This window comes from Alosa pseudoharengus, unplaced genomic scaffold (genome assembly GCF_046254945.1).
Source record: "Alosa pseudoharengus isolate Yale_2024_CS ecotype anadromous, Long Island Sound unplaced genomic scaffold, YU_APseudo_1.1 YU_APseudo_1.1_scf_19, whole genome shotgun sequence".
Taxonomy (NCBI): domain Eukaryota; kingdom Metazoa; phylum Chordata; class Actinopteri; order Clupeiformes; family Clupeidae; genus Alosa; species Alosa pseudoharengus.
Genome location: NW_027468657.1, coordinates 35,826,157 through 35,851,085, shown reverse-complemented (window position 1 = coordinate 35,851,085; position 24,929 = coordinate 35,826,157). Strand labels below are relative to the sequence as shown.

The following is a 24,929-nucleotide window of genomic DNA, read 5'->3' as shown; positions in this document are numbered from 1 at the left end:
TTTACTTTCATTCACATACGGAAGTCGGTGACGTTCTTTAACTTTACTGTCTAGAACAGCAGTGGTACCGCTAACGTTAAGGCTTAACATACACGTACAGTTCGTAATGGTAAGGTGTCTTGTTAAATAACTTATAAATTAACTTGTTTATCAAGTTCTGCCTTTTAAAGCACCTGGTTGGTCATAGTATACCTTTTGGAGTAGAATGCATACGTTAACTAATTTTACCTCAGTATTGTACGTTAAAGTTAGTCAAACAGATGATGAAGATAACTTTATCTATTGGCCACCTTACACTAAACAACTTTGACAAGATTTATGAAAGATTCTTGAAAGATTGTAATAATTTAAGTCAACCCTGTAAAGTAGAACTAACGTTAGCTAACATAACGTAATGTTAACTCAATGTTACATTCGACAAACCACGGGATAACCTGGCGTATCTGTGTTGCTAGGGGTTGCCAGCTGCTAGTTCTAGTCATGTTAACTGTGAAGGTAACTTTCCACTTCAAGTAGAAAAAATGTTGTGTGGAAAAGAGTCCAAAGAAGTGACAATCGTATTATAATTAGTTAACGTTGACAGTTTACACCTGATGTGTGTGAATGAAATGCCACCTAATTTAAGCCAAGGTGTGATATCTAACGTTAGCATTATTAACGTTAACGTTCCATGCAGGCTACTGGTTTTAGAAAAACAAGTGCCACCATAAATCAACGAAAGAAAGGAGGTTCCAAACCGGAAATTACGGAGGAGCAGAAACAAGAAATCCGAGAGGCTTTTGATCTGTTTGATACAGATGGTTCTGGGACTATTGATGTGAAGGAACTTAAGGTAAGGTAACAACTAGCATTCTAGGCCTACCACCACTGGCGCCTTAATGCAGGGGCTTACCTGGGCTTCAGCCCAGGGGCCTCGACCAATGAGGGGCTTCCTAATAATAATAATGATTTTATGATAATGATATTAAACGGCCGTGTCCGTATTCGCGGCGTCAGTCATAGCCTACTCTGGAGCTAGCCTAATTGAGCATATCGCACTGCTCTACAATGACATCCATGCAGAGGCCCCCTTGTCATCTCTTCTAAAGTGTAACAAAATGTAACAAAACTTAATAAATTCCAATGGGTGTGTAGAGGAGCTAGAGGAGAGGCTGAAACTGAATGACAAAATTACAAACTGGAGATAACGTGGGTTGGATTGAAGCAACGATAAACGAATGACGTGGATTCCTGTAACTGTCCATGAAAACAGAAGACATAGCAGGTAAATACCGTAGCAAATAGCCTGGCAAATTTCACTTGTCTCACTGGAGTGAACGCAGAACATGGGCTGTTGCGCAAAGAAATGAATTAGTGATCAGCATCTCCCTTCACCAAAAGCTAAGTTTGTGCTAACCCATTCGCACAAATAATAGCCTATGTTATGTTTTCTCCATTGTTAACGTGAGATATGTCTCCATGTAGGGTAGTATAGTGATAATGCATAAGGTAGCCAATGTTCACGTCACATGAGCCAGCTGCTTGTTCTGTAGGCTAAAAGTATTTATGTCCCTCCCAAGCTGCGTTAAAATGATGTGTTAAGTGGACAGAGTTTCCAAAAACCTCCTGGGGAACACCCCGACACGACAAACACATGCACTTTTGAAAAGCTTGAAACGTCCATATGTGTAGCCTAACGCATCTTTTAACTTAGCCAGCCAGTGTTGTAAGAGTGCAACGCTTGTTTTCGTGCAGTAGGCTAGCCTTTTTGATAAGCGATGTCAGGCTGACGTGATTAAGGAGGGCTTTCTGTTCCTGTTTATGTAAAGGTTTTACATAGGCTCAATAATGATAGGCTACACTCCATGTTATATGCTATATTAACCAAAAGCGCACGTTAAATAGGCGGGTCAGATCACGGGCCGGGTATCATTTAATCATAATTAATTTTTGCGGTTGGGGGGGGGGGGGGGGGCTTAAAAACATATAGCCCAGGGGCCTCAGGTGGTATTAAAGCGCCCCTGCCTACCACAGATGGTTGTCAACAACAACGTTATTTATGAGAAAATGCAAACCAAAGATTCTTGATTACTGAGCCTCAGTACTTACTTCAACCCTCTCTGTGCAAATTGTTGGCTAAATTCTTACCGCCTGCATAGGTAGGACAGGTGAATAGGGTAAAGAAATTATCTCATGGCTATCACCACAAAACTTCTGCAGTTACTATACTTAGTTGATCACAATTAACCTGGCGTCGCCCACCTATAGTCTCCTTTCAAGTGAGATACTATATGGCAATACACATTAACACGTTTCCCAATCATGAGGGGTCAGACTCCTCATGTGTGAAGCGAAAAGTCTGGTATAACCAGGCTAGATAATATTTTTTTGTATTGAATGTTTTTGAAATGTTATATTTGAATATGTAAACATTGGAATGATGTGAATAAATATGTTGCAATTTATAGATGAATTAAGAATCAAATGCATTTATAGGGAGAACTTTTGATATTCAATTTTATCCATAAACCTACCACTAATTAGGCAGTGCAAATTGTCACACACAATACACAACTCTCATGGCACAAACAATGGTATAAACAGTGCAAACGGCATATAAAAAAGAAACAATCCCAGACATAATCTAAATAGAAAAGTAGCATGTTATAACTGCAGCTGGTTTCAGAAGGCCTAGGCCTATGACATATTCCTCTCAGCAATGAATAGTCTCGCTGGGGCTGTAGAGTTGTGGCAGAGATGAACGAGTAGGGTAGTTTTTCGACATACAGTTGTGCTCATAAGTTTACTTACCCTGTACATGCTAACGTTGACTAAAAAGAAGAATAACAAAATAAATAATCTTTTGGAAATTGATCTTAATGCCTAAATAATAAAAAAAAAAAATAGGAAAAATCATTGTTAAAAAAGATTGTGTAAAAATTAGATGTAGGCTATCCGACCAACTCCCATTGAGATTCAGAATCTCTTTCTCAAGGGAGTCCTGGCCAAGACAGCAGCATTAATTAATCATTTTAAATTACAGTGTAAAACAGACAACATAAAACAGAAAAAGACAGTATGCAATTTAAAGGAAAATTCTGGTTTTTAGCACTTTAAGGCCCTTTTCTGGTTTGTTTTGGATGAACTAGAGTGGTGGACACCGAAATTTTGACTATTGGTCCTGTCTCGACTTTTCTGACTCGTTTTGAATCGCCTTTTTCACTTCTCAGGGTGGCTGGCAGGCAATGGGCATACTGTAGTAGGCTACTCAAACATGTCCTAAAACAACCCTTAACGTTCGTTTTCAAAACTGTGCAACTCACCGAGTGGTTAGTGGAGTTCGTTGACTATTAAAAGCAAATATATCGGCGCAATGTATGATTCGTATTTGAACCTGAAGCATAGACGGTGGCGCAACGTGCAATGAGTCTTCCAACAGAAATCAATGGGATTTTACAAAATGGCAAATAAAAGACGACAGAAACTGTATTTCGCTACGCTACTTGTTTTGGAACATCAACGAACACCACTAACCACTCGGTGAGTTGCACAGTTTTGAAAACGAACGTTAAGGGTTGTTTTAGGACATGTTTGAGTAGCCTACTACAGTATGCCCATTGCCAGCCACCCTGAGAGGTGAAAAGGCGATTCAAAATGAGTCAGAAAAGTCACGACGGGACCAATCGTCAACATTTCGGTGTCCACCACTCTAGTTCATCCAAAACAAACCAGAAAAGGGCCTTAAAGTGCTAAAAACCGGAATTTTCCTTTAACATCATCTCAACATGATCACCAGCTGCGCTCAGTAAAAGCACATGTACATTTAGTACTCAAATCGTTTTAAACTGTGTCATTGTTGGTAGGCAGTCCAATTTAGAATAATTTTGCAATTTATACCAGGATGAGGGTGCAAAAACAAAAAAGGCACTTTCACCAAAGACAGTTCACGTTAGGGGAATGTCATACATGATTTGCCCACATGATCGAAGATTACAATTTCTGGAGACTTTAGGGGTCAGGAGAGAACATAAGAAAGGTGGCAGTTCACACAGAATGGCCTTATAAAGAAAATTATACCAATGCTTCAACCTGCAATTGTACAAAGACAACCAACATGCTCATACAAGCTACAGTGATGAGCCTTACTCATTCTTTTTCAGAATGTTCCTTATATCCATACCCATAAGTCTATCTTCAGTGAATTAGCAAGCTACCACCAGAAGCCAACAATCATAAAAGACCTGCGTGCGCATGAAAACTGTGTATTGTAGCCTAGATTTATTTGAGTTCTTTTTGCTTTCCTTTTGCGACCTCATCACTTAATATGTTATTGATAGGGATGCACGATATATCGGTGGCCGATATATTATTGGCTGATAAGTGAAAAAATTAAACTATTATTATCGTTCCGATAATTCCGGCCGATAATTTGCACCAATATTTTTTTAAAGCCCTAATTTCTCAACTAGGCGTATGTAAGGCCCGTCTGGTTATACTGACCTACTTGATCTTGGTTGGCTATACTTCCTCAAAATAATGTCAGCAGTGTGGATGTATTTCACCATTCTAACAACATCTGAGGATCTGCGTTGAATTTGTGCAGCCCAAAAGGCTAATCCATAAAGGGTTTAAAGGCTCTATTTGTCCATTCTTTATTTGTAAAGAAACACAACAATGTATGATTGGCTCCATTACCTTGTATCCGATTTTGTAAAGAAATAGGCTAACGATGATTTCATGAGCAGAAGTGGGCACAAATACATCAAAAACTATTTTGTTACACAAACTACATACTGGCTCATAAAATGTAACAAAATAAAATACCAACTACATGTACCGCAGAGCGGTACAAAATATGTCCGCCACCCAGTCCAGCACATTTTTTCCACAAAAATAAGTCACGATTGTCAAATTTTGTTTGTTTTTGTTTGTTCCTTTTTTTGTGTTTGTAGTGTGCAGAGTGTGTGGTTGTTTTTGTGTATGTGTGCATCTGTGTGTGTTTATTGAGTGTGTGTGCCTGCATGTAAGTTAGTTTTGTGTGTGTGTGTGTTTGTGTGTGTGTGTTTGTGTATGTAGGTGTGCTTGTATGTGTGGGTGCATGTGTGTGAGGGTGCATGTGTGTGTGTATATGTGTTTGTGTGTGAGTGTGTGTTTGTGCGTTATATTTACCAATAACCTAGGCCATCTGTTACAATAATGCATGGTTCCTGGTTCCTTCCGTCAAAATACTGTAGGGGACTAGTGAATCACCATCATGTAACAATGTTAACAAACATCAAATGTATAGCATTAACCTAGGCCATCTGTTACAATAATGCATGGTTCCTGGTTCCTTCCTTCAAAATACTGTAGAGGACTAGTGAATCACCATCATGTAACAATGTTAACAAACATCAAATGTAAAGTGTGTATATATATTTAACAGGAGTAAAAAGGGGTAGGGTGGGGTGAGAAGGGTTAATGTAACAACAACATAGCATAACAGTTATAGCACTTTTCTTGACACTCAAAGTGCTTCATAGGAGAGGCGGAATCTCACTAAGCACCACAGTGTTTCCCACAGAATTGGATTCAATTTGTGGCGGCTGCTGACTTGGACAACACGGGGGGGGGGGGGGGGTATTAAGATCGTCTTGGTAGTGTGTAGGTCTAATTGAGTGCCTGTCACTTTAAGACGTTCGTGAGGGAACCCTTGCAATTGTAACACAGTTAAAAGGCTGCTTATGTGTGGATGCAATTCATAACGTTTTCTACATCTATCTATAAAGCAAGAAGCGTCTGTGTGTGTGTGTCTGTGTGTGTGTGTGTGTGTGTGTCTGTGGCACGCATATCTCGCTGACCGTTTGTCAGACTGATTACAAACTTGGCAGGTGTCTTGCTACAGGCATGAGTAAGTGCACTGCCGAATTTAACGTTGTTTGAATAAGAAATGCAAAAGATATCGTTAAATAGCCTATATCGGTAAAAGAAGCACGCATTGGCTTTCGCCGCTAGCCACTCCCCCTCCCACACAGCACTGTAGGACTGTAAGCTACCAGTGAGGATAGAAGCAGGGCTTTGGCAGAATTGGATCAGTGTAGGTTACACGGGTAGCATGTTTGCAACAACACGCCAACATGCCAACACACACAGGTAGGCTATATGCAGTGGCTCTTCAAAATGACGTAAAAAATGATGTGCAATAAGCGGACACTGGGCACGAATAGCCCAGGCTACTTTGGACTGTCTTTAGACTTTGAATAAGCACATGACAATTCAAACTGCAAGGTCCTAAAATGAAATGAGCGACAATGGTCCCGAATCAAAGAACGTCCCAGAATGCCACACATGCAAAGCATAACCAGCGACAAGCAACGAGTGGCAGACAGTGTGATGTCACTTATGAATAGCCCAGGTTACTTTGGACTGTCTTTAGACTTTGAATAAACAAACGACAATTCCAACTGCAAGGTCCTAAATTGAAACGAGCGATAACGGTCCCGAATTAAAGAACGTCTCAGAATGCCACACATGCAAAGCATAACCAGCGACAAGCAACGAGTGGCAGACAGAGTGTGATGTCACTTATAGGCCACCAGAGACTGTTTTTGAGTCACACCGTTGCAAATTCCATATGATGCATCATTCCACAAAATGGTTTGTTTTCTCCATCATCAAGTTATTCAATAGGCTAAGCATATAGCCTTGACTCAAAACAGCTGTTAGGATTATGTCATTTTGATTTGTAAAAAATGTCACATGCAGCCATGCTTAAATTCTGCTCACTTCACATTTATTATATTATTATATTATCTGTAGGCCTATTCATTATTGAATGCTTACCTGGAATTATGTTTTCCCCTATCATCCTATTTTTAAAGCAGGCCTAACTAATTGGGCTACAGGAATAGCATGTTTGAACGGGCACTGCACTAGTAGTTAAAATAAAGGTTTGTACTTCTCCTTGGGACAAGCACTTTTGAATTTTGGAAAACACTTTTCCATTTACATTGGGATTTTGCAAACATTCAGTGTCAGAGTCAATAAGATGATCCCTTCAACAAAATTGACAAGCAGCTGTAAGTAGGCTAAGCATGTTAAATTCAACATCCAAACAGTATTCTAATTACAGTGCATGAAAATGCACTGTACTGTTCTTCCTAGGCAACTTCTTCTTCTTATTACAGTGCATGAAAATGCACTGTACTGTTCTTCCTAGGCTTCTTCTTCTTCTTATTATTATTATTATTCCGCTTACCACTTTTTCTAGACGCAATTTCTCTTGAACAGTTTAACTTAGAAACTTCATTCAAACTTTGTAACGTAGGTCTTCAAACAGATCGGGTTGCTATCTCTTTTCAACTTTGAAACTTTTATACTTTTTAAACTATTAAAGAAAAACTTTTTAAAAATCCCCTCTCAGGCTTTAAGCATACAAACTGGCCCTATTAAGACTACACATCCTGTTAAACTGCTTCCTCTGCCAAAAACTGTTTCAAAATAAAAGTCCTCACTACAATATTTCACTGTTAAACAATTTAACCCTTTAAACTACTGAACTTTTTAACTGTTTAGCCATTGTAACTGTTACTTGTCATCAACTATGACTCCTACCCACTGTAGCTAGTTAGCATGGTTAGCATAGTTAGCATGTTAGCATGTTAGCATGCTAGTTAGCATTTTTAGCAAAATTACTAAAAATGATTAGCTAAGTTAGCTAAGGCACATGGTTAGCATAGTTAGTTAGCAAAACTGTTAAAAATGATTAGCTAAGTCACATGGTTAACATAGTTAGCATGCTAGCAAGTTAGCATGCTAGCATGTTAGCATGCTAGTTAACATTTTTAGCGAAATTACTAAAAATGATTAGCTAAGTTAGCTAAGTCACATGGTTAGCATAGTTAGCATGCTAGCATGTTAGCATGCTAGTTAGCATTTTTAGCAAAACTGCTAAAAATGATTAGCTAAGTTAGCTAAGTAACATGGTTAGCATAGTTAGCATGCTAACATGTTAGCATGCTAGTTAACATTTTTAACAAAACTGCTAAAAATGATTAGCTAGGTTAACTAAGTAACATGGTTAGCATAGTTAACATGCTAGTTAGCATAGTTAGCATAACTGCTAAAATTATTAGCTAAGTTAGCTAAGTAACATGGTTAACATAGTTAGCATGCTAACATTGTTAGCATAGTTAGCATGTTTAGTAAAACTGCTAGAAAATGTTAGTTAAGTTAGCTAAGTAACATGGTTAGCATGCTAGCACTGCTATAAAACATTAGCTAAGTAGCATGGTTAACAGAATTAAAAATCTTAGCATAACTGCTAGCAAACATTAGAGCCGTTCAAACTTTCAGTTATCGTCAAATATCTACCTATGCACAGCCATTAAACTATTTGAATATCAACATTCATTAAACTGCTAGAAAACGTTAGCTAAGTAGCATGGTTAGCAGGTTAGCATTGCTAGCACTGCTATAAAACATTAGATAAAAATCTTAGCATAACTGCTAGCGAACATTAGAGCCATTCCAACTTTTAGTTATCGTCAAATATCTACCTATGCACAGCCATTAAACTATTTGAATATCAACATTCATTCAACTTCCAGTCTGTCAACAACTTTTAAACTATTTACCTTCAACTTTTAAACGGTCTACTTTTAAACTATCATTAAACTATCTATTAAACTAGCTGTCTATCAACAACTTTTAAACTATCTACTGTCTATCAACAACTTTTAAACTATCTACATTCAACTTTTAAACAGTCTACTTTTAAACTATCAACTTTTATTAAGCTATGCAACCACCATGTCTATCCTAGCATCACCGTAGTAACCATCTCTTTATTATCTGTTTTAACTATACATGATATTTTACATCACAACTTTAGCATTTTCATGCACTGGTAATTCCTTGGAATTGCATTTCTAGTTATTATTATTCCGCTTACCACTTTTTCTAGACGCAATTTCTCTTGAACAGTTTAACTTAGAAACTTCATTCAAACTTTGTAACGTAGGTCTTCAAACAGATCGGGTTGCTATCTCTTTTCAACTTTGAAACTTTTATACTTTTTAAACTATTAAAGAAAAACTTTTAAAAAATCCCCATAGACTTAACATTGCCGATTATGACATCATAATACGGCCATTAAGCAATTAGAATCCTATGGCAGGTGTTCAGGCCACCTGGATCTCAACTGCCAGTCTCAGGCTTTAAGCATACAAACTGGCCCTATTAAGACTACACATCCTGTTAAACTGCTTCCTCTGCCAAAAACTGTTTCAAAATAAAAGTCCTCACTACAATATTTCACTGTTAAACAATTTAACCCTTTAAACTACTGAACTTTTTAACTGTTTAGCCATTGTAACTGTTACTTGTCACATACCTCCCAAGACGGCCATAATTGCAAATTTGTTTGGCTTTTTTATGCTTGGATTTTGTGAACGTTAGTACATTCTAAAAATGTTGTTATTGTAACCCCAAAACACGTCTGAACTGCTGTGTGAGCCAACTATCTGAAGTTAGGAAGTTAGCTACAGTGGGTATCAGTTAAGTTTAGACGGTTTCCTGCATGAATCACGCACCCATTTTCTTGGCAGAAATGGCACAAACTGCAGTTGACCCAAACAACCACCAGGTGGCTCTTGGGAGTTCTGCCACTACTATTTTTGATGCAACTTGACTTACTACTTCCATGACGCATCCAGTTTCCAAGTCAGTAGAACAATCAGAGACAGTTGAGCCATTACCAAACATATGATAATACAATAGCGTGAGTTTATATATCTTATATCAGGGGCATCGCCAGCCGATTTTGCCGGGGCTTCAGCCTCGAATGTTTCGAATGTAGCCCCGAATGTATTTTGCAAAGTTGACTAACAAATATGAAACCATTATTTGGATCATGCATTGGAACTGTGAGATGAGATGGACCTATTTATCAAATATTAAAAGCAGGACACGGGTTTCCTCTCACTGTCCTTCATGCAGCATTCATTGTTTGCATTTCCTATTTAGCCCTCTAGGCGCCACAGGCGACTATAGTCGACAAGATGCGGTACTGAATAAAACGGCCGATTTAGTCAAATAGGGTGTCATATTTCGTTCGACTTCCACTCCACTAGATGGCAGACATGTCATACGTCATCCCCGAGTCCGAAAAAGGTCACGCTTTAAACAAAACTTTTGAGCTACAGAGCATTGAATCAGTGCGTGAAATACCGGAGCTAGTGTGCGTGTGAGCCACTTTGTCAGAGCGATATTGTCAACGTCGGCGAGTATTTGCATTAGATTATCGTCTAATGGCATCAAAAAAGTTTACCTGAAATGAAGTGTTGGGTCTTCTATTAGCGGACCCTGATTCTGAAGGGGAATATCTGCCTTCAGAAAATGACGGTGAATTGTTTAGTGAGGCTTCAGATGCGTCCCTGCCTTGCAATGATGCAACTGGACAAAGTGAGAGTTTACTCCATAGTTTAGCTTACACCAAGCACAAACGTTGAATCGTTTGCCCAATGTCACTGGTGGGAATAATGTTTCACGGGTTCGGAGTGTTCATCGGGAAGTTAGCAGGGTGTTAGTGGTGTGGCGAACGAGGCTGGAGGTAGCATAGTGGAGGTAGCATAATGTCCATAGCGCTAGCTTCTGTCTCCTGAACGTGTGCCTCTCCACAATCGCGGCGACAGTAACGTGGTGGAGCCTTTGTCTAATGCCAGTGGGTATGTTAGACGAGGTCGAAGTGCTCATAGGACAGTTAGGGGGGAACGTAGTGGCAGTGTGGGGAGTCGCAATGAGAATGACAGTAGGCCTAGTCCGAGCTGCGCAAATTCTCTCCACTCGGCGCGCGCGAGGCAGATCTGGCCATGCTGCTCGCATGGTGGAGGTGGTGACACGCTCTCTCCCTCTCCCACACACACACACACACATTAGGTCATGCATAGTCTATCACAAGATGATGGGAATGCCGGCCCTGTATGGATAGGGATAGGGAGTCATTATCTCTACAGCAAAAGGCCTGCTACATAAAAAAAAAAATGTCAGCCATTTATTAGTAATGATTTACACTGTTGATTTGCTATCTACTTCCCTGATCATTTAGGACATACAGTACACTATGTGTTCCTTTTTGTGTGTTCATGTCCTTGTGATGTGTGTGTCTTTGTCAGCTAAGAAAAAAACATAAACAAAAACAACAAAAAGAAAAAAAATACTAACATTGTCTCTTGTCTTGTCTCATCATCTCACTCCTGATCTGTGCCTTGCCGTGGCAAATGAGCTTTTGAACTAAACAGGTCTTGTCTACTTGTGTTTGTGTCATCTGAATAATATATATGTGCCCCATACATGGAATCAGAGTGCCTACTGTATGTAGTAAATGGAAAATCTCTATAGCAAAAGGCCAGTCTACCGCTACATGCATTTGGTTTGTTTCTGCCATTTATTAGTAATGATTTACACAGTTTGTTCACTACTTACTATTTACCTGAGCATTCAGTATTGTGCAATATAGCATACAGAAGGTGAGGGACATTTTGGGGGGAAAGAAGTGGTGCATTTTATCATTCAAACATGCGACTTTTCATGAAAATTCTATAATCCAAGATGGCCGCCACCATATGACGTCATAATATGCAAATTAGATATAAACATTTAATCTCTACATAAACTTTGGGTCATCCTTAATATTTCTCTAATTTACAGAAAGTCTCTATCTCTTATCACTTTTAAGATATAGCCTTTTGAAATGAAGATGTCAAAATTGATCGTTTCGGAAAAAAACCTCTGGCGCCTAAAGGGTTAGTATAAGAAAGTTGTAAGGAAATCATAAAGGCAACAAGGCAGGGGCGCCGGAACGAGTTTCAAAGTGCAGCCCAAAATCGCGTGCGCTTTCTTGCACAAACAAAATGTGTGCAAATAGCCTGCGTAATTCTGCTTTATAAAGTTGAACAAACGCATGTGGTATTTTTTTTATAGATAAATAGAAATAGCCTACTGTCATGCAGTTTATGGGGTAGGCCAACGTGAACTTAGACACGGGAGATTCTTTCTCTAGGCTACTCGTAGCTGAGCAGAGTTGGGTGTAACGTGTCATTAATCAGTTACAGTTCCTACAGTGTGCGAGCAAAGATATTCAGAATTCTGGGAGGGCGACAAGAATATTTGCAAAAAAATAGAATTCATCGGAGTAGGCTGTTTGTTACCTTACTACTGAGTGGGAAACTGAGATTTGCACCTCCGTTCACCAAATAAAGGCTGTGGCTCAAAACGTAATTTCTGTCAGAAACCAAGTAGGCTAAACGTTTCATTGTCATCGTGAACTACGATGCCTCAACTACTATGACGATGCCCATGTTCAGTAGGCTATTTCATTTATTCAAGCAGTGCCATTTGGTTTAATGCATGGGGTAACGTGAGGTGCGTCAGAAAAAAGATGGGCCTGTCCCTCTCAAAACATGTTAAAATAGCGTGATTAGCAACCAGAAAATACAAAAAATCCCGGGGGAGACACCCCGGACCCCCGTGTTATTATTATTAGGCTATTATGACTGGCCTGCCCCCACAAAATCTAGAGGTCACGGTCATCTCATTTAATGGTGGGAACGTCAAATGTAACAAGTAGGCCTATAAGTCAGAAGAGCTACATATGCGACTGATTACACATTTAATTCACCTGAACAGTGTTTGAATCCTGTTTGTACTCACTGGAAATCTTGGACCTAGCAGTTACTGTGCAAAGCACAGATTCCATTTGTGTTGTCTGTTATCACAGATTTCATTCCATATTAGCCACCAACAACCAGCTGATGATGTTGTTATGCATGTACAAAATACAACATTTGAACCCCAATTTTGCTGCTGTTGTACTTCATTGTACAGCTGTTAATGTGATTACTCATATTTCAAGCCGCATTTCTCCGGCCCCTCAGTTGTGATGCTTTTCATTAACTGGCCCCCATTACAAACTAATTGAATAGCCCTGTGTTAGGCTATAGGCTAGGACTGCCACTGTTTTCAGTGTGAAGAAGAGCATCTAGTACAGTGGTCCCCAAACTTTTTCTTCTGAGGGCCAGCTCACTATGCCTGGCTCTAAGAGAGGGCCAGAGACTCAGAGTATATCAGTAACCATAAATAGCTTAGAACTGTGAACAACAGCAGCCTACCTTAGTTGAATATGCCATTACATTTAATCACAGGCTACTGCAATTTAATACCATTGTTAGCTGTGTTTATATTGCCATCATGCCATATCAGTGTAAAATGTAGCTCAAATGAAACAATACTAATAAAAAGACTTAAGCATTCCCAAAAGTATTAGCAGGGAGTCCCAAACGTATATTTTATTCAAAATGTGTGAACTCTGAACTCTGTGTCTTTGCCTACACAGCTCAAGTTGTGAACAAGCAATATCCTACAAAGTTCTCAAACTATGAGAGGTTTATGAAGTGCTGGCAAAAACATCTGATATGACCACTTTCACTCACCTGATGAGAACTTTGTGAATTGTGAATTTGAATGAACATTTGAACGAGTGAATAAAAAATAGAAATAATTATCCCAGAAAGTCCCAGAAATAAGACTTGAATAGAAGTTAATTAGTTATTAACAATTAATTGATAAACTTTTAGAATACTTTGAGCACTGATGCAGTCAGCATAGGCCTCTTACATTGTTTGCAGGTAGGCCTACAGTGGGTCCCAGTTAAGAATTGACACTTCATTCACCATTAAGGTGATTCACGCAGCTGGGTGAAATGTAAGTACAAGTGCAGCCGCTTGGGGGCAGCATAGTCCGCCTTGGCGTTCCACGGTTGAACCAGACGGAGCATTTGACAGCAAGGGCTGTGATTGGCCGAGTTTCAGTGCGTTTCTCTGTGTTTTTAGCAGCCCTTGCAACATGCTAGTCCACTGTAGCCTATAAGCTTTGTACATAATGTTAAACATAGTTTTGGATTCAGTGGCAAGATTTCTTGATGGTACAGTGCCTGTCTCTCAGTAATGTTTTAAAATGAGAGCTTCGTCAGCTGGCAGTAAGCTACTTTGTCGGCAGTCATGAGAAGTTCGCTTGCTGACAGAACATATGCTGCCCAGAAACCTTGTGAATAGTTCTGATTTTTTAACTACACTAACGAGGTTGAAATATAGCCTTTGCTTTGCTTTGACGGTCGAGTGGGTTAATGCACGTATTTCCAGAACAGGTCTGCAACTTTCAGGCAGTTCTGAGTTTGAATCTAGGCAGGAGCAGAGCCATATAAAGGCCTAGGCCTATTGTTATAATTTTTTGCAAGGTGTTGCTCCTGGCAATACTTGTTTATAAGACGTTTGGTGATTAATTGATAGCTGTTTTTGGGACACGTTAAACGTTCTTTATAATGAGCGCATACCGGGAGTAAAACGACTGTTACGCGCTGTTACAACTGTAGGCTACAATGATCGCAATACAAAAATATTTGCGTGTTCGTTTAGTTAGTTTTGTGATGTTTTGCACTTTTGCCTCATGTGTTTTCAGGTTTGAGGGCTTTTTTGGCAAGATTGACCTTGGTTAAACTCTGTTATTTCTCCGTATGGAAAATAAAGTCAATTTTCGACACACGTCTGTTATTAGATCAATAACAAGTGTTGCTTGTTAAAACATGTGACTAGTGTAGCTCAGATGTCTTCTTGGGGCAGCCGTGGCCTACTGGTTGGCGCTTTGGACTTGTTACCGGAGGGTTCGAACCCCAACCAGTAGGCACGGCTGAAGTGCCCTTGAGCAAGGCACCTAACCCCTCACTGCTCCCCGAGCGCCGCTGTTGTTGCAGGCAGCTCACTGCGCCGGGATTAGTGTGTGCTTCACCTCACTGTGTGTTCACTGTGTGCGGAGTGTGTTTCACTGATCCACGGATTGGGATAAATGCAGAGACCAAATTTCCCTCACGGGATCAAAAGAGTATATATACTTATACTTATACTTACTTATACTTAATTTTCTTTATTCTTTAGTAAAAGGTGCAGAACATTATTAAACTTTGACTAACGTTTCGATGTTCGTTAATCAAAAACATCGACACATCGAAACGTTAGTCAAAGTTTAATAATGTTCTGCACCTTTTACTAAAGAATAAAGAAAATTAAGAAGACATCTGAGCTGCACCGGCGTCTCTCCTTCTCTCTAAAATATCTGTCCTGGCCTGGTTGCACCGGATTGTGGCCAAACGACAGAAGCGCGGAGAACCCTCCTTTGTCTACCAAAAAGTGTTACTTTATGCCCCGCGCTCCCCCACTGCTTGTGAAAGAAGGGGGTGGGGGAGGGGGGCTTAATGGAAAAAGCTTAATGTCCCAAAACGGCAACAAGTCATAATGGTAGGCTACAGGAAGTGGGGGGAGGGTATGGGATGACCAGAGCCGTCTTCGCTGTGCTATTCAGAAAGCATCTATTGTCTTTCCAGGCGCACACAGCTCGTTATATCGAGTGCCTTAACAGATAGGCTCTGCTCTTGGGTTTGGCCTCACAGCAAACTCAACCCTCTTGTTGCTTGCAGTTTGTTAAATAAAGCGATGCCGATTACATTATTTATTTCTGATTAATTGCGTCTTTTGATGTCTTTTGCAACATCTGCTTGTTAGGCTGGGCTACTGTCAATGTCCTGTACAGGTAAATGTTCAACAATAGCTGGTGTAGGCCTACAGGCTATAATCGATTAGGGACTGTTCGTTATTTATTTAAGGGGCTACCGGAGGAGTTTTGGGAGCGGTAGTCAAAAAAGACGTGACCCTCCCTCGCCAGCAATACATTTTTCCATGACCCTCCCCAGTCCCAACAATAGGCTATTGATGCCTTCTGTAGGCTACTGGGTCAATTTGGGAGCTTGCATGCTACGACTCCTTCCTTGAAATGCCTTGAAAAGGCTGTCGTTTGCACAATTTCACAAATAATCACCGGGACCGAAACAAACCTGTCAACTTTTCCCGGGTTTATCGCGTATTTTAACTTTTTCCTCGCTGTCTTAGGAGGAGCTGCAGGGCCGTCGCAAGGGGGTGCGAGGCCCTGTGCGAACTTGACAGATGCATGAACTTACGTGCATGAAATCATGCGATAGCTTACTTTACACATAGCCAAGGCTACCGTCGGTGCATTTTAATAGTAGCCTAGTCTAATAAGCTACACCAGCTTGTCTTTAAGAGGGGAAATTGTATAGCCTATAACATTAGCTGAGTCACATATTTGGCCATATGGTGTTTATCATAGGCTACATCACGAAACCAAATAGTGTAACAAAGGCGAACACTTTAACAGGGGAAATTAATTGGGCATGAATCATTGTGCTGAACGGTATTTGTCAATGGGCAGAAACACACACGACATTCAAACTGTTGATAAGATGTGCACTATGGAAACTGGTCTAGGCTAACATTGGACAAATAAATGACACTGACTCGCCATATCTTGCTTTGCCGCAAACTCAGCAATGAAATCATAGGCCAGTTTGCAGGTAGCATAACATCTTTTTTTTAATTCATAGAAGGGAGAGCCCAGTCTCTCCTGTGACATGGAGGTGGGCAAATAGTTTTTAATAGCCTGTTCAACTTCGAAAAGCTTTGTTCACCCGATGCCAGTCACTGATCGCAATTTCAAATTTCGGGAAGCTTCGTTAAATCTTTTTAAGTTTTAAGTGCAGTAGGCCCCTATCTGCCCCCTTTGGAATTATATCTCGAGCCTATTATAAGGTCCAGTGCGTTATGTCCTGGGATTCGGACGTGCTCAAAAAGAAAAGAAAAAACACTTTTTTTATAGATGGTTATGAGGAGCAATATGAGTCTAAACTCCGTGTCATTCAGACTCAACCCTCTTGTTGCTTTGATATCTTTTTCGTTGTCGTTTGAATGTCGGCAAGCAGGCATGTTGCGGTTGCAATTTAAGTGAAATTTCTACAGTAGGCCTACAACATGCAACATGCTTGTTAGGCTGGGCTACTGTCAATGTACTTGTACAGGTAAATGTTAAACAATTGCTGGTGTACAGGCTTTAATCAATTAGCTAAATCATTTGTCTAGCTGTTTAAAAAAAATTTCGTGCTACATTCAAAAGCAAAAGGTGCTTTGATATCTTTTTCGTTTGAACGTCGGCAAGCAGGCATGCTGCGGTTGCAATGAATGAGGATAATTGGTTTTATCTGCGGATTTATTTTTTGCATTATTTTGAATATGACTCGCTCCAGTCTCAACAGCACGTTCTAACACACATCCCCTCTCGCTTTCTCTCTCTCCATCCCTGCGCACGGGGCTTTCTTAAAGGAGCTGCACCATTTTACAACAATTGCATCTACATTTTCATATTAGAATGTTTTGTCTGTTTAAGTGTAAGCTTAAACTACCGTGATCAATTTAAGTTCCCGTGCCCCCGCTGCGTTACACTATCAAATCTATAAGTAACCGTGACAAATAGGGTATAAGATATATAAACTCACGCTATTGTATTATCATATATGTTTGGTAATGGCTGACTGCGTCATGGAAGCAGTTAAGTCAAGTCGCATCAAAAATAGTAGTGGCAGAACTCCCAAGTGACACCTTGTGGTTGTTTGTGTCAACTGCAGTTTGTGCCATTTCTGCTGAGAAAATGGGGTGCGTGATTCATGAAGGAACCCGTCCAAACTTAACTGGGACCCACTGTACATTTCATTCCGTTTTCGATGGCAAACGCGAAACAGCGCCAAAACAACCACCAGTGGACAAAAAGAGTATTACATGTGTACTGTTAAGACTCGCCATAGAGAATGAATGGGGGAAATTACGGAGGTTATAGTTTGACGATGTTGTACTCCCGTGCGGGCCAGATGCTATATACCACGGACATGTTTTGGGGGGCCACCCAAAATGAGGTGGCGGGCCGTATGGGGTGTAGTAGTCAAGACACATACCTGCAAACTAGTCACCTTTCGGCAAAAATCGCCGGGGGGATGGGGGGGTCTTCCCATAGTCTGGAGCGAGACTATCGTCGATTTCATGCGAGATAGATAGGCAAGTGATTGGCCTCTCTTTGTGCTATTTTTGAAGACCTACCTATCAGTTGTTTCTGAGGGCGGGCTTTATCTCTCTCACTTTCTGTTACGCATAGCCTGCCTGCTATGGCCTGCGGCGGCGATATGACCAAGGAAAATAAGAAAATGTTAGCTAACAAACACGGGCCACATGCTACACTCTCTCTGCCTATAAACTCAAGGTAAAACATCATATTGTTAGGATACTTTTCTCTTGCCCTCGGTGGGTTAAAATTTAAGACTTGCTGAGGTGAGGTTAACAACTGTTTTCTCGCAAATTCACGTTCTCGCAGCTGGCCGTTTTGAATTGCTTTGCGAAACAAAACGACTCTGCACTGAGTGCGATTGTGAATTTAGCTCGGCTTAATAGTTTAATATTGTCTTGGAAAGTTATTGCTTGTTCACGAGTTATTTCATTTAGCATTATATTTTCCATGTGTCGATGATGGTTATGACGTTCTCAGGGAGCGCAGACCTTTCCAAGGCCAAATGTAGTTATTTGCAACAAATCTGAAAGTAGACCTAGCAAAATATTTTTATATTGTGATAGGTGTTTAATTTGTTTGTTTTCTGTGTACCATATAGATCATAATTCTTGATAATTAGCGCGCAAACAAGCGAGACCTAGGCTTCTAGAGTAGACTGACATAACGCACCTATTGCTGAGACCCGCCCCTTTAGTCGGAATGTGATCATTGCAGCCTCAGTAGACACGAGAGGAGCAGAAATACACTAACATAACATGAGGGATAGATGTATTTCTTCACAAAAAAATATAAAATAATAATGGATTGAAAAGAGGTACTAATACATGCTAGAACAGATACCAGAAAATGGATATCCACAGTCCCTTTCTATCAACACCAGTGATTTTTATAGATAAGGATTAGGCTTTAAAACAGATTGTCACTAAAATATTTGGAGAGGGTACGCCGTACCGGAAAGAAAACTATACTGTCTCTGAAAAATATTGCACTTTCAGCATGACAACACAACTGCTAACGTCAAATTACCAGAAGCAACACATTTCCCCCAATTGTGTCTAAACCTCCCGTGCAGCTGGACAGACAACGAGCAAGCTATAGCGTGCGTACAGTAGCCTACAGTAATTGCGCCAACGTGCACTGGTATCCAAAGTGTTTTAGCAGACGGACGTTTCTTGGAAAGTCTCCCAAATAAAAAAAACATACAGGCTAAAGAAAAATATGTTGATGTTTCAATAGCCTATTCTGGTTTTATGTGTGCAGTGTTTCGCTGGAGAGACAAGAGACAGACAGCGCGTGTACGGCTTAACCAGATCTTGCGCAGCAATAATGAAAGTGTTTTAGCGGACAGAAGTATGTTGCAGTCTACCAAATAAAAAGGCATGACTCAAAGAAACGTGTTTCGTGATATACAGTAGCCTATATATAAAAAAAAACGATTGGAAGTGGGAGCGAGCAGAGTAACTAGGCTAAATAAATAAATACATGTTGAAATTAAGTGTGTGCAATTTATTCATAATCAAAAACAGATACAGGTGGGTTAAAGAGTGATACTAGAGTGATAAGAAGTCCTAGTGAATGCTTGATAAGTAGACTATAATACAGCAAATAAACAAATAAATAAATAATACATAATTAGGCTAAGTGAAAATTTAAATTAAAACTCTATATCATAGTACCACCAAGAAATAAAAACTACTTTCACCCCTGGGTAATACTGACATTTCTTCAGGGATGGCAGGTCTGAGAATATCTTCTCCATCGTTAAGTTATTCAATTAGGCTAAACATGGCCTTAACAGCTGGTAGGCCTACTGTTAGGACTATGTCATTTTAATATGTAAAAGTGTCAAATGCAGCCATATTTAATTTCTTATGTTATGATGTGTGGCATGGGATTTGTGCACTTCTACCGAAGGATTTGTGAAGTTGTAACTGCTGTGTTGTGTTTGCAGGATAAAAAAAAATCTCTGTGACTTCAAATGTACTGATACACATAGTGACTTTTGGTACAAAAGTACAAAATCTATTACCACAAGTGCTAAGGAGTTTTGCACCAAATATACCTCCATACTGGTTGGACCAGAGGAGGCTCGTCCATTGAGGAAAGGGAGGACAATGCTCCCTAAACCTTTCAGGGAAATTAAAGTAATAAAATATGCATATAGCCAACTCATTAATTAAAACAACATAGAACTAATTGCTTTTCAAACGCAATGTCACTGAAATCAGTCAAATTTCTGAAAGCGACCTCTACCGTATTATTGAAAATTACTGCACGGAGGATCTGCCTCCTCGAGATCCCCATTAGCGCCCATTGTAAACGCTCCACATGGGGGTGAATGGTGTAAGGGAGGAAGCTCCTCCGTACTCTACCCAGAGGCGCCTTCATCAATGAACCAATCAGTGGAGTTGATTGTGCTCCCAGTATCCAATCAGAAATTCAGGGTAACTGTACATTGTCAGAAGTTGTCATACTGCAGGAAAGACGAGCATATGGGGATTGAAAATGAACTATTAATTTCAGTTGCTTGGTTGTTAATAAAGCAAACGTTAACTTTGTGTCACTCACTGGACTTACAAACAGGGTCAGAACAGCAGAAAGATGTGTACAAAACTTCAATGGTAGCTAGGGTAAGTCTGTCAGTTAACTTAGCATTTAAGAAAAACAAATGAGAGAATGAAATGACACAAGTCCATGTTGCCTTGTACCCAGTAAGTAAAGGAACATCAGAATGAAGACATTTTCTGTAGCTATTTAGGTTTAATTTAGTTGAAAATGAATTTAAGCTAATTTTAACAACATTAACTAACAGTTAGCAAGCTTTGAATGGTAACTGTCAGTAGCTGAACGTCATGATATGTACCGTTTTATAGGCAACAAAGACACTGTCAAGCTTAGATTTCATGAAAACATGAGCCTCTAATAGCTAGATAGGAGCAAATGAGTAAAAGAGAGCTGGGTTGAAGTAAGCACTGAAGTGGAAGTCATGAGTAGAGGGGAAATGAGCATTTTTGTTGTCTAGGCTAACGTTGCTTGAGTATTTTTTAGACTAGCCTAATGTTACATGTCATGTCTGTGTTATGTTTTTGGGTGAAATCATGATTGTACAAATGGTAAGTGGCATCAAAGTAGAACCTGATACAGAGTTTATATGAATCCTTCCCTTTAGAAGCTTATTTGTCACTTCTCAGCATACAACATTTTCAAGCTGCTCACAATTCACATTACCAATGGGCTAAACGAGACTGAAAACTTTCTACTCAGAACTCTAGGACCCTTATCAAAATAAAAGTTTTACTAACACCAATCTGGAGTACAACTTATTTTATTTATTAATTCAAGTGTCAAGTTTCCCCTTAAATGTTGCATGCAGCTATATTTATATATTTTAATCTCTCTACTTCCAGGTTGCAATGCGTGCCTTAGGGTTTGAACCAAAGAAAGAGGAGATTAAGAAGATGATAGCAGACATTGACAAAGAAGGCTCTGGGACCATTGATTTCAATGATTTTCTTTGCATGATGACCAAAAAAATGGTATGTTATTCAAGATCTACATATAAGACTGGGAGGGGTGGTAGTAAAATTACACCTCAGAACAGAGGGCATAGACTTTATTTAATATAGCAGGGCTCTAAGAGTGCGCACATGCGACCACATTTTTTAAGGGTGTGACTAAATTTTTTCCTGGGTCGCACTGGTGCACCTAACTTCATGCGTGAGCGCCTAGACTTTCCTTGCATCAACTGTCTCTCCACGAACTAAGCGTTTGTTCTCCTTTGACTAGTGTTGCATGGTTCACTGTAGTAGCCAATAATGTAATAACGGGCAATAATGTTATAAAAGCCAATAATGTTATAATTTAATAATGTAATCAAGCCAATTATGTAATAACTTGCCAATAATGTCATAACATTTCTGAACCAATAACATAATAACTTTTTGCCAATAATGTAATAAGTTACATTATTGGCTGGTTATTACGTTATTGGCTATTTTCATAAACGGACATTTCACCCTTTCAATTTTCAGAAATATTCCCACAAGGTGTTTGGGTGCTCTGAAAATGAGAACCAAAATTATTTTTCAGACTTGTGAGGTCTGCTGTTCAGACCCTGAAGGAATTTATTTTCTGTTCATTGCTTTTTGTGAGAGTGTTTCTACTCATCTCAATAAGGAACATAAATCAAGAGCCTAAATTTGTCTTCTAAAGGCCTAAACAGAACCCAGCCAAAAACTCCAATACAATTCTGATCAGCTATGACCATGCAGGATCATCCAGACCAAACATGACGATTTTGCTATATACTATTCCTATTTATGTACCAGCATGCAACATTTTAGCCTCCTACATGGTTTAGTTCTTGCACTATGGCTTGTGAAATTTGACAAAAGAAGAGGCCGAACAAAATCGACACCCCCCTCCCCCCGTAAAACTGACTGTATCTTGGAAAGTTTCGATCTTACATAAAAGTAATTTTACAGTGTGTCTCCTGGGTAACATGGGTACACCTGGTAATTTTTTCAGAATTTTTTGAGACCTAAGTGGGTGGGCCCTGGTTGAATTGACGTGGAATGACCCGACTAGTATAATAGTTTAAAATCAATATGAAGCATTGAAATTGCGAAATATTTTTAGCTATTAGTAATTATGTAGATCATAAAATATTATAAATTATTAACACAATATATAAAGTTTATGAATTCCAAAATATGAAATAGAAACATATGACATAAGTCATCATTTTCCGTCTGTGTGTGGAGGGTCGAGCAGAGTCTAGGATCGCCACTGATCTGAATGATCACAGAATATTCAATATTATTGATGGCGTCAAGGTGGCCAAATCAAATCAATACTATCATGTCCATGGTCTGACAACAGCTCAGACACCGAGTGAATATGGAGAACAATAAAATGGTGACCTTGAAATTTTGGCGTCAAAGGCGGCGGGATGAAAAATTTGGGTGCACCTAAATTTTGTGCTGGTGCACCTAAATAAAAAAGTTAAGCGCACCAGTGCAAAAAGTTAGTCTGGAGCCCTGTACAGTATATTTTACTGTTGCACTACAACAAACAAAGCCTGTATACATACTGCTTCATGTTTTAAATCTTTTGTCAGAGTGAAAAAGACTCGAAAGAGGAAATTTTGAAGGCTTTTAGACTTTTTGATGATGATGGCACTGGAAAGATTTCTTTTAAAAACCTCAAAAGAGTTGCTAAGGAACTTGGAGAGAATTTAACCGACGAGGAATTACAGGTGAGTGTACCCTTGACTTAGCAAAAACGCTGTTTTGAATGACACATTTTAAAGCTGCAGTAGGCAAGTCTGACAGATTGAGGGGACTTAGCCAAAAGTTTGAATGTTTACAACTCTCATGCCCCTCCCCCACTACCACCGAGCACTCCCTCATCGAGTTTGTGCCCGTCAGTGCGCACCAGACTGTGATTGACAGTCAGATCTCACACAGCCCTGCTCTGATTGGACCAGAAGAACCGGAAGCTGTGAAATTTTGCAAAACAAATAACAGGCTCTAGGTGGAGGTAGAAGTGCAGGTTTTTTTCTAAAACCGGCTGATTTATGTTGTTCTGTCAGAGCATAGTGTCGGTTTCAGTGAATATGATCAAAACAATCTTGCCAACTGCAGCTTTAAGAGGCTGTGATGAATTCATAATGACTTGTTTTTTTTTGTTGGAAAGGAAATGATTGATGAGGCTGACCGAGATGGAGATGGAGAAATTAATGAGCAGGAATTCCTTAGGATAATGAAGAAAACAAGTCTGTACTGATCTTTGAATTTGTATGTTTTGTTTTTTCCTCTTGTGACCTTTAGTGTTATTTATTTTTGTAATATGAGGAAATTTGTGACACTTGGTGATGGTTTTCTCTCTGAGGTTTAATAATTTTGTATGACATTAAAATAAAAAAGGAATATTTGTAAACCATTCTATATATCTTACATTCTTTTTTTTTCTTGGATTAAAGTGTAATGTACAATTTACACATATAGAGATATAAATGGCAAAGGAGATTACAAGGTACACATATAATATAAAAGGGAAAGTAGTTTACAATGTACATATATATAAAGATATAAAAGCCAAAGTAGATTACAATGTGCACATATAAAGAGATAAGAGGCAAAGTAGCAGTAACATTTGCATATTTTATTTTATTTTTTAGGCAAAGTGTAATACAAAAAGCATTTTTCTTAATATGAAGATGAATCTGGTAGAAATGTATGGGGATATCTATAAAGGAAAAAAAAAAGTCCCATTCACCTGTAGTGTGATAATAGTGTCATCTGTTGTGGTCATTTTCAGGACTTTCGTCCTGGGTAGAGATTTTGGCACATCCCACGTTGTTCAATGGGGTCATATTAGTCTATAACAGTTGAGATATTCTCCGCTAAATGAAGTGCATACAAATGTTCTACTCTACTAAAAAGAACTAACCAATATAACAAATAAAAAATAATAATAATTAGATAAAGACTAATGCTTGTGAGGAAACTCTGCCAGCTCAAATGTTCTCAGAGTTAACCCTTAGAACCCGATTGACGCAAAGTGCGTCAAAAAACACACCCTTTCTTCTCTGTTACATTGCTCCGGAACGGTTCATCGCAGCGAGATGAAACATTTATTGCACGACAGAGCAGAAGTGGGGCTTTCCAACGAGACTACACACTTGTCTGTACGATCAAGTATGAAAATTAAAAAAAATCATGAAATTAAATCAAATTGCATCATATTTACAGTCTATACTTCTCTGCATTCACCTGCACACACATTACTCTAGTTTGAATTACTCGCGGACCCGTGATCGCATCGATATGGCAAGCATATCAGATGAAAGAGGGGGCACAGGGCTATCCATTGGTACCATGTTTATCGATCCTTCTGGCTTATAAAATCAGACGAAGTGACTGCAAAATAATAACGTCATGTACACAAACCAACGC

The 24,929-nt window shown here is 39.4% G+C and overlaps 1 protein-coding gene across 1 annotated transcript; it reads left to right on the top strand.

Moving 5' to 3' along the window:
* cetn4 (centrin 4) lies at window positions 1-23,913 on the top strand. Its single transcript, XM_076292619.1, has 5 exons — window positions 1-109; window positions 677-832; window positions 21,378-21,506; window positions 23,090-23,227; window positions 23,668-23,913. Exons 1-5 carry the CDS (start codon window positions 107-109, stop codon window positions 23,755-23,757), a joined length of 516 nt encoding a protein of 171 aa, XP_076148734.1. The 5' UTR covers window positions 1-106; the 3' UTR covers window positions 23,758-23,913.
* Window positions 23,914-24,929: the final 1,016 nt, after the last annotated feature.

Bases quoted from the DNA above. Each gene is read 5' to 3' on its own strand.
- cetn4 (XM_076292619.1), top strand. The intron at 833-21,377 runs GTAAGGTAACAA...CTCTACTTCCAG, and splicing joins TTGATGTGAAGGAACTTAAG to GTTGCAATGCGTGCCTTAGG. The intron at 23,228-23,667 runs GTGAGTGTACCC...TTTGTTGGAAAG, and splicing joins TAACCGACGAGGAATTACAG to GAAATGATTGATGAGGCTGA.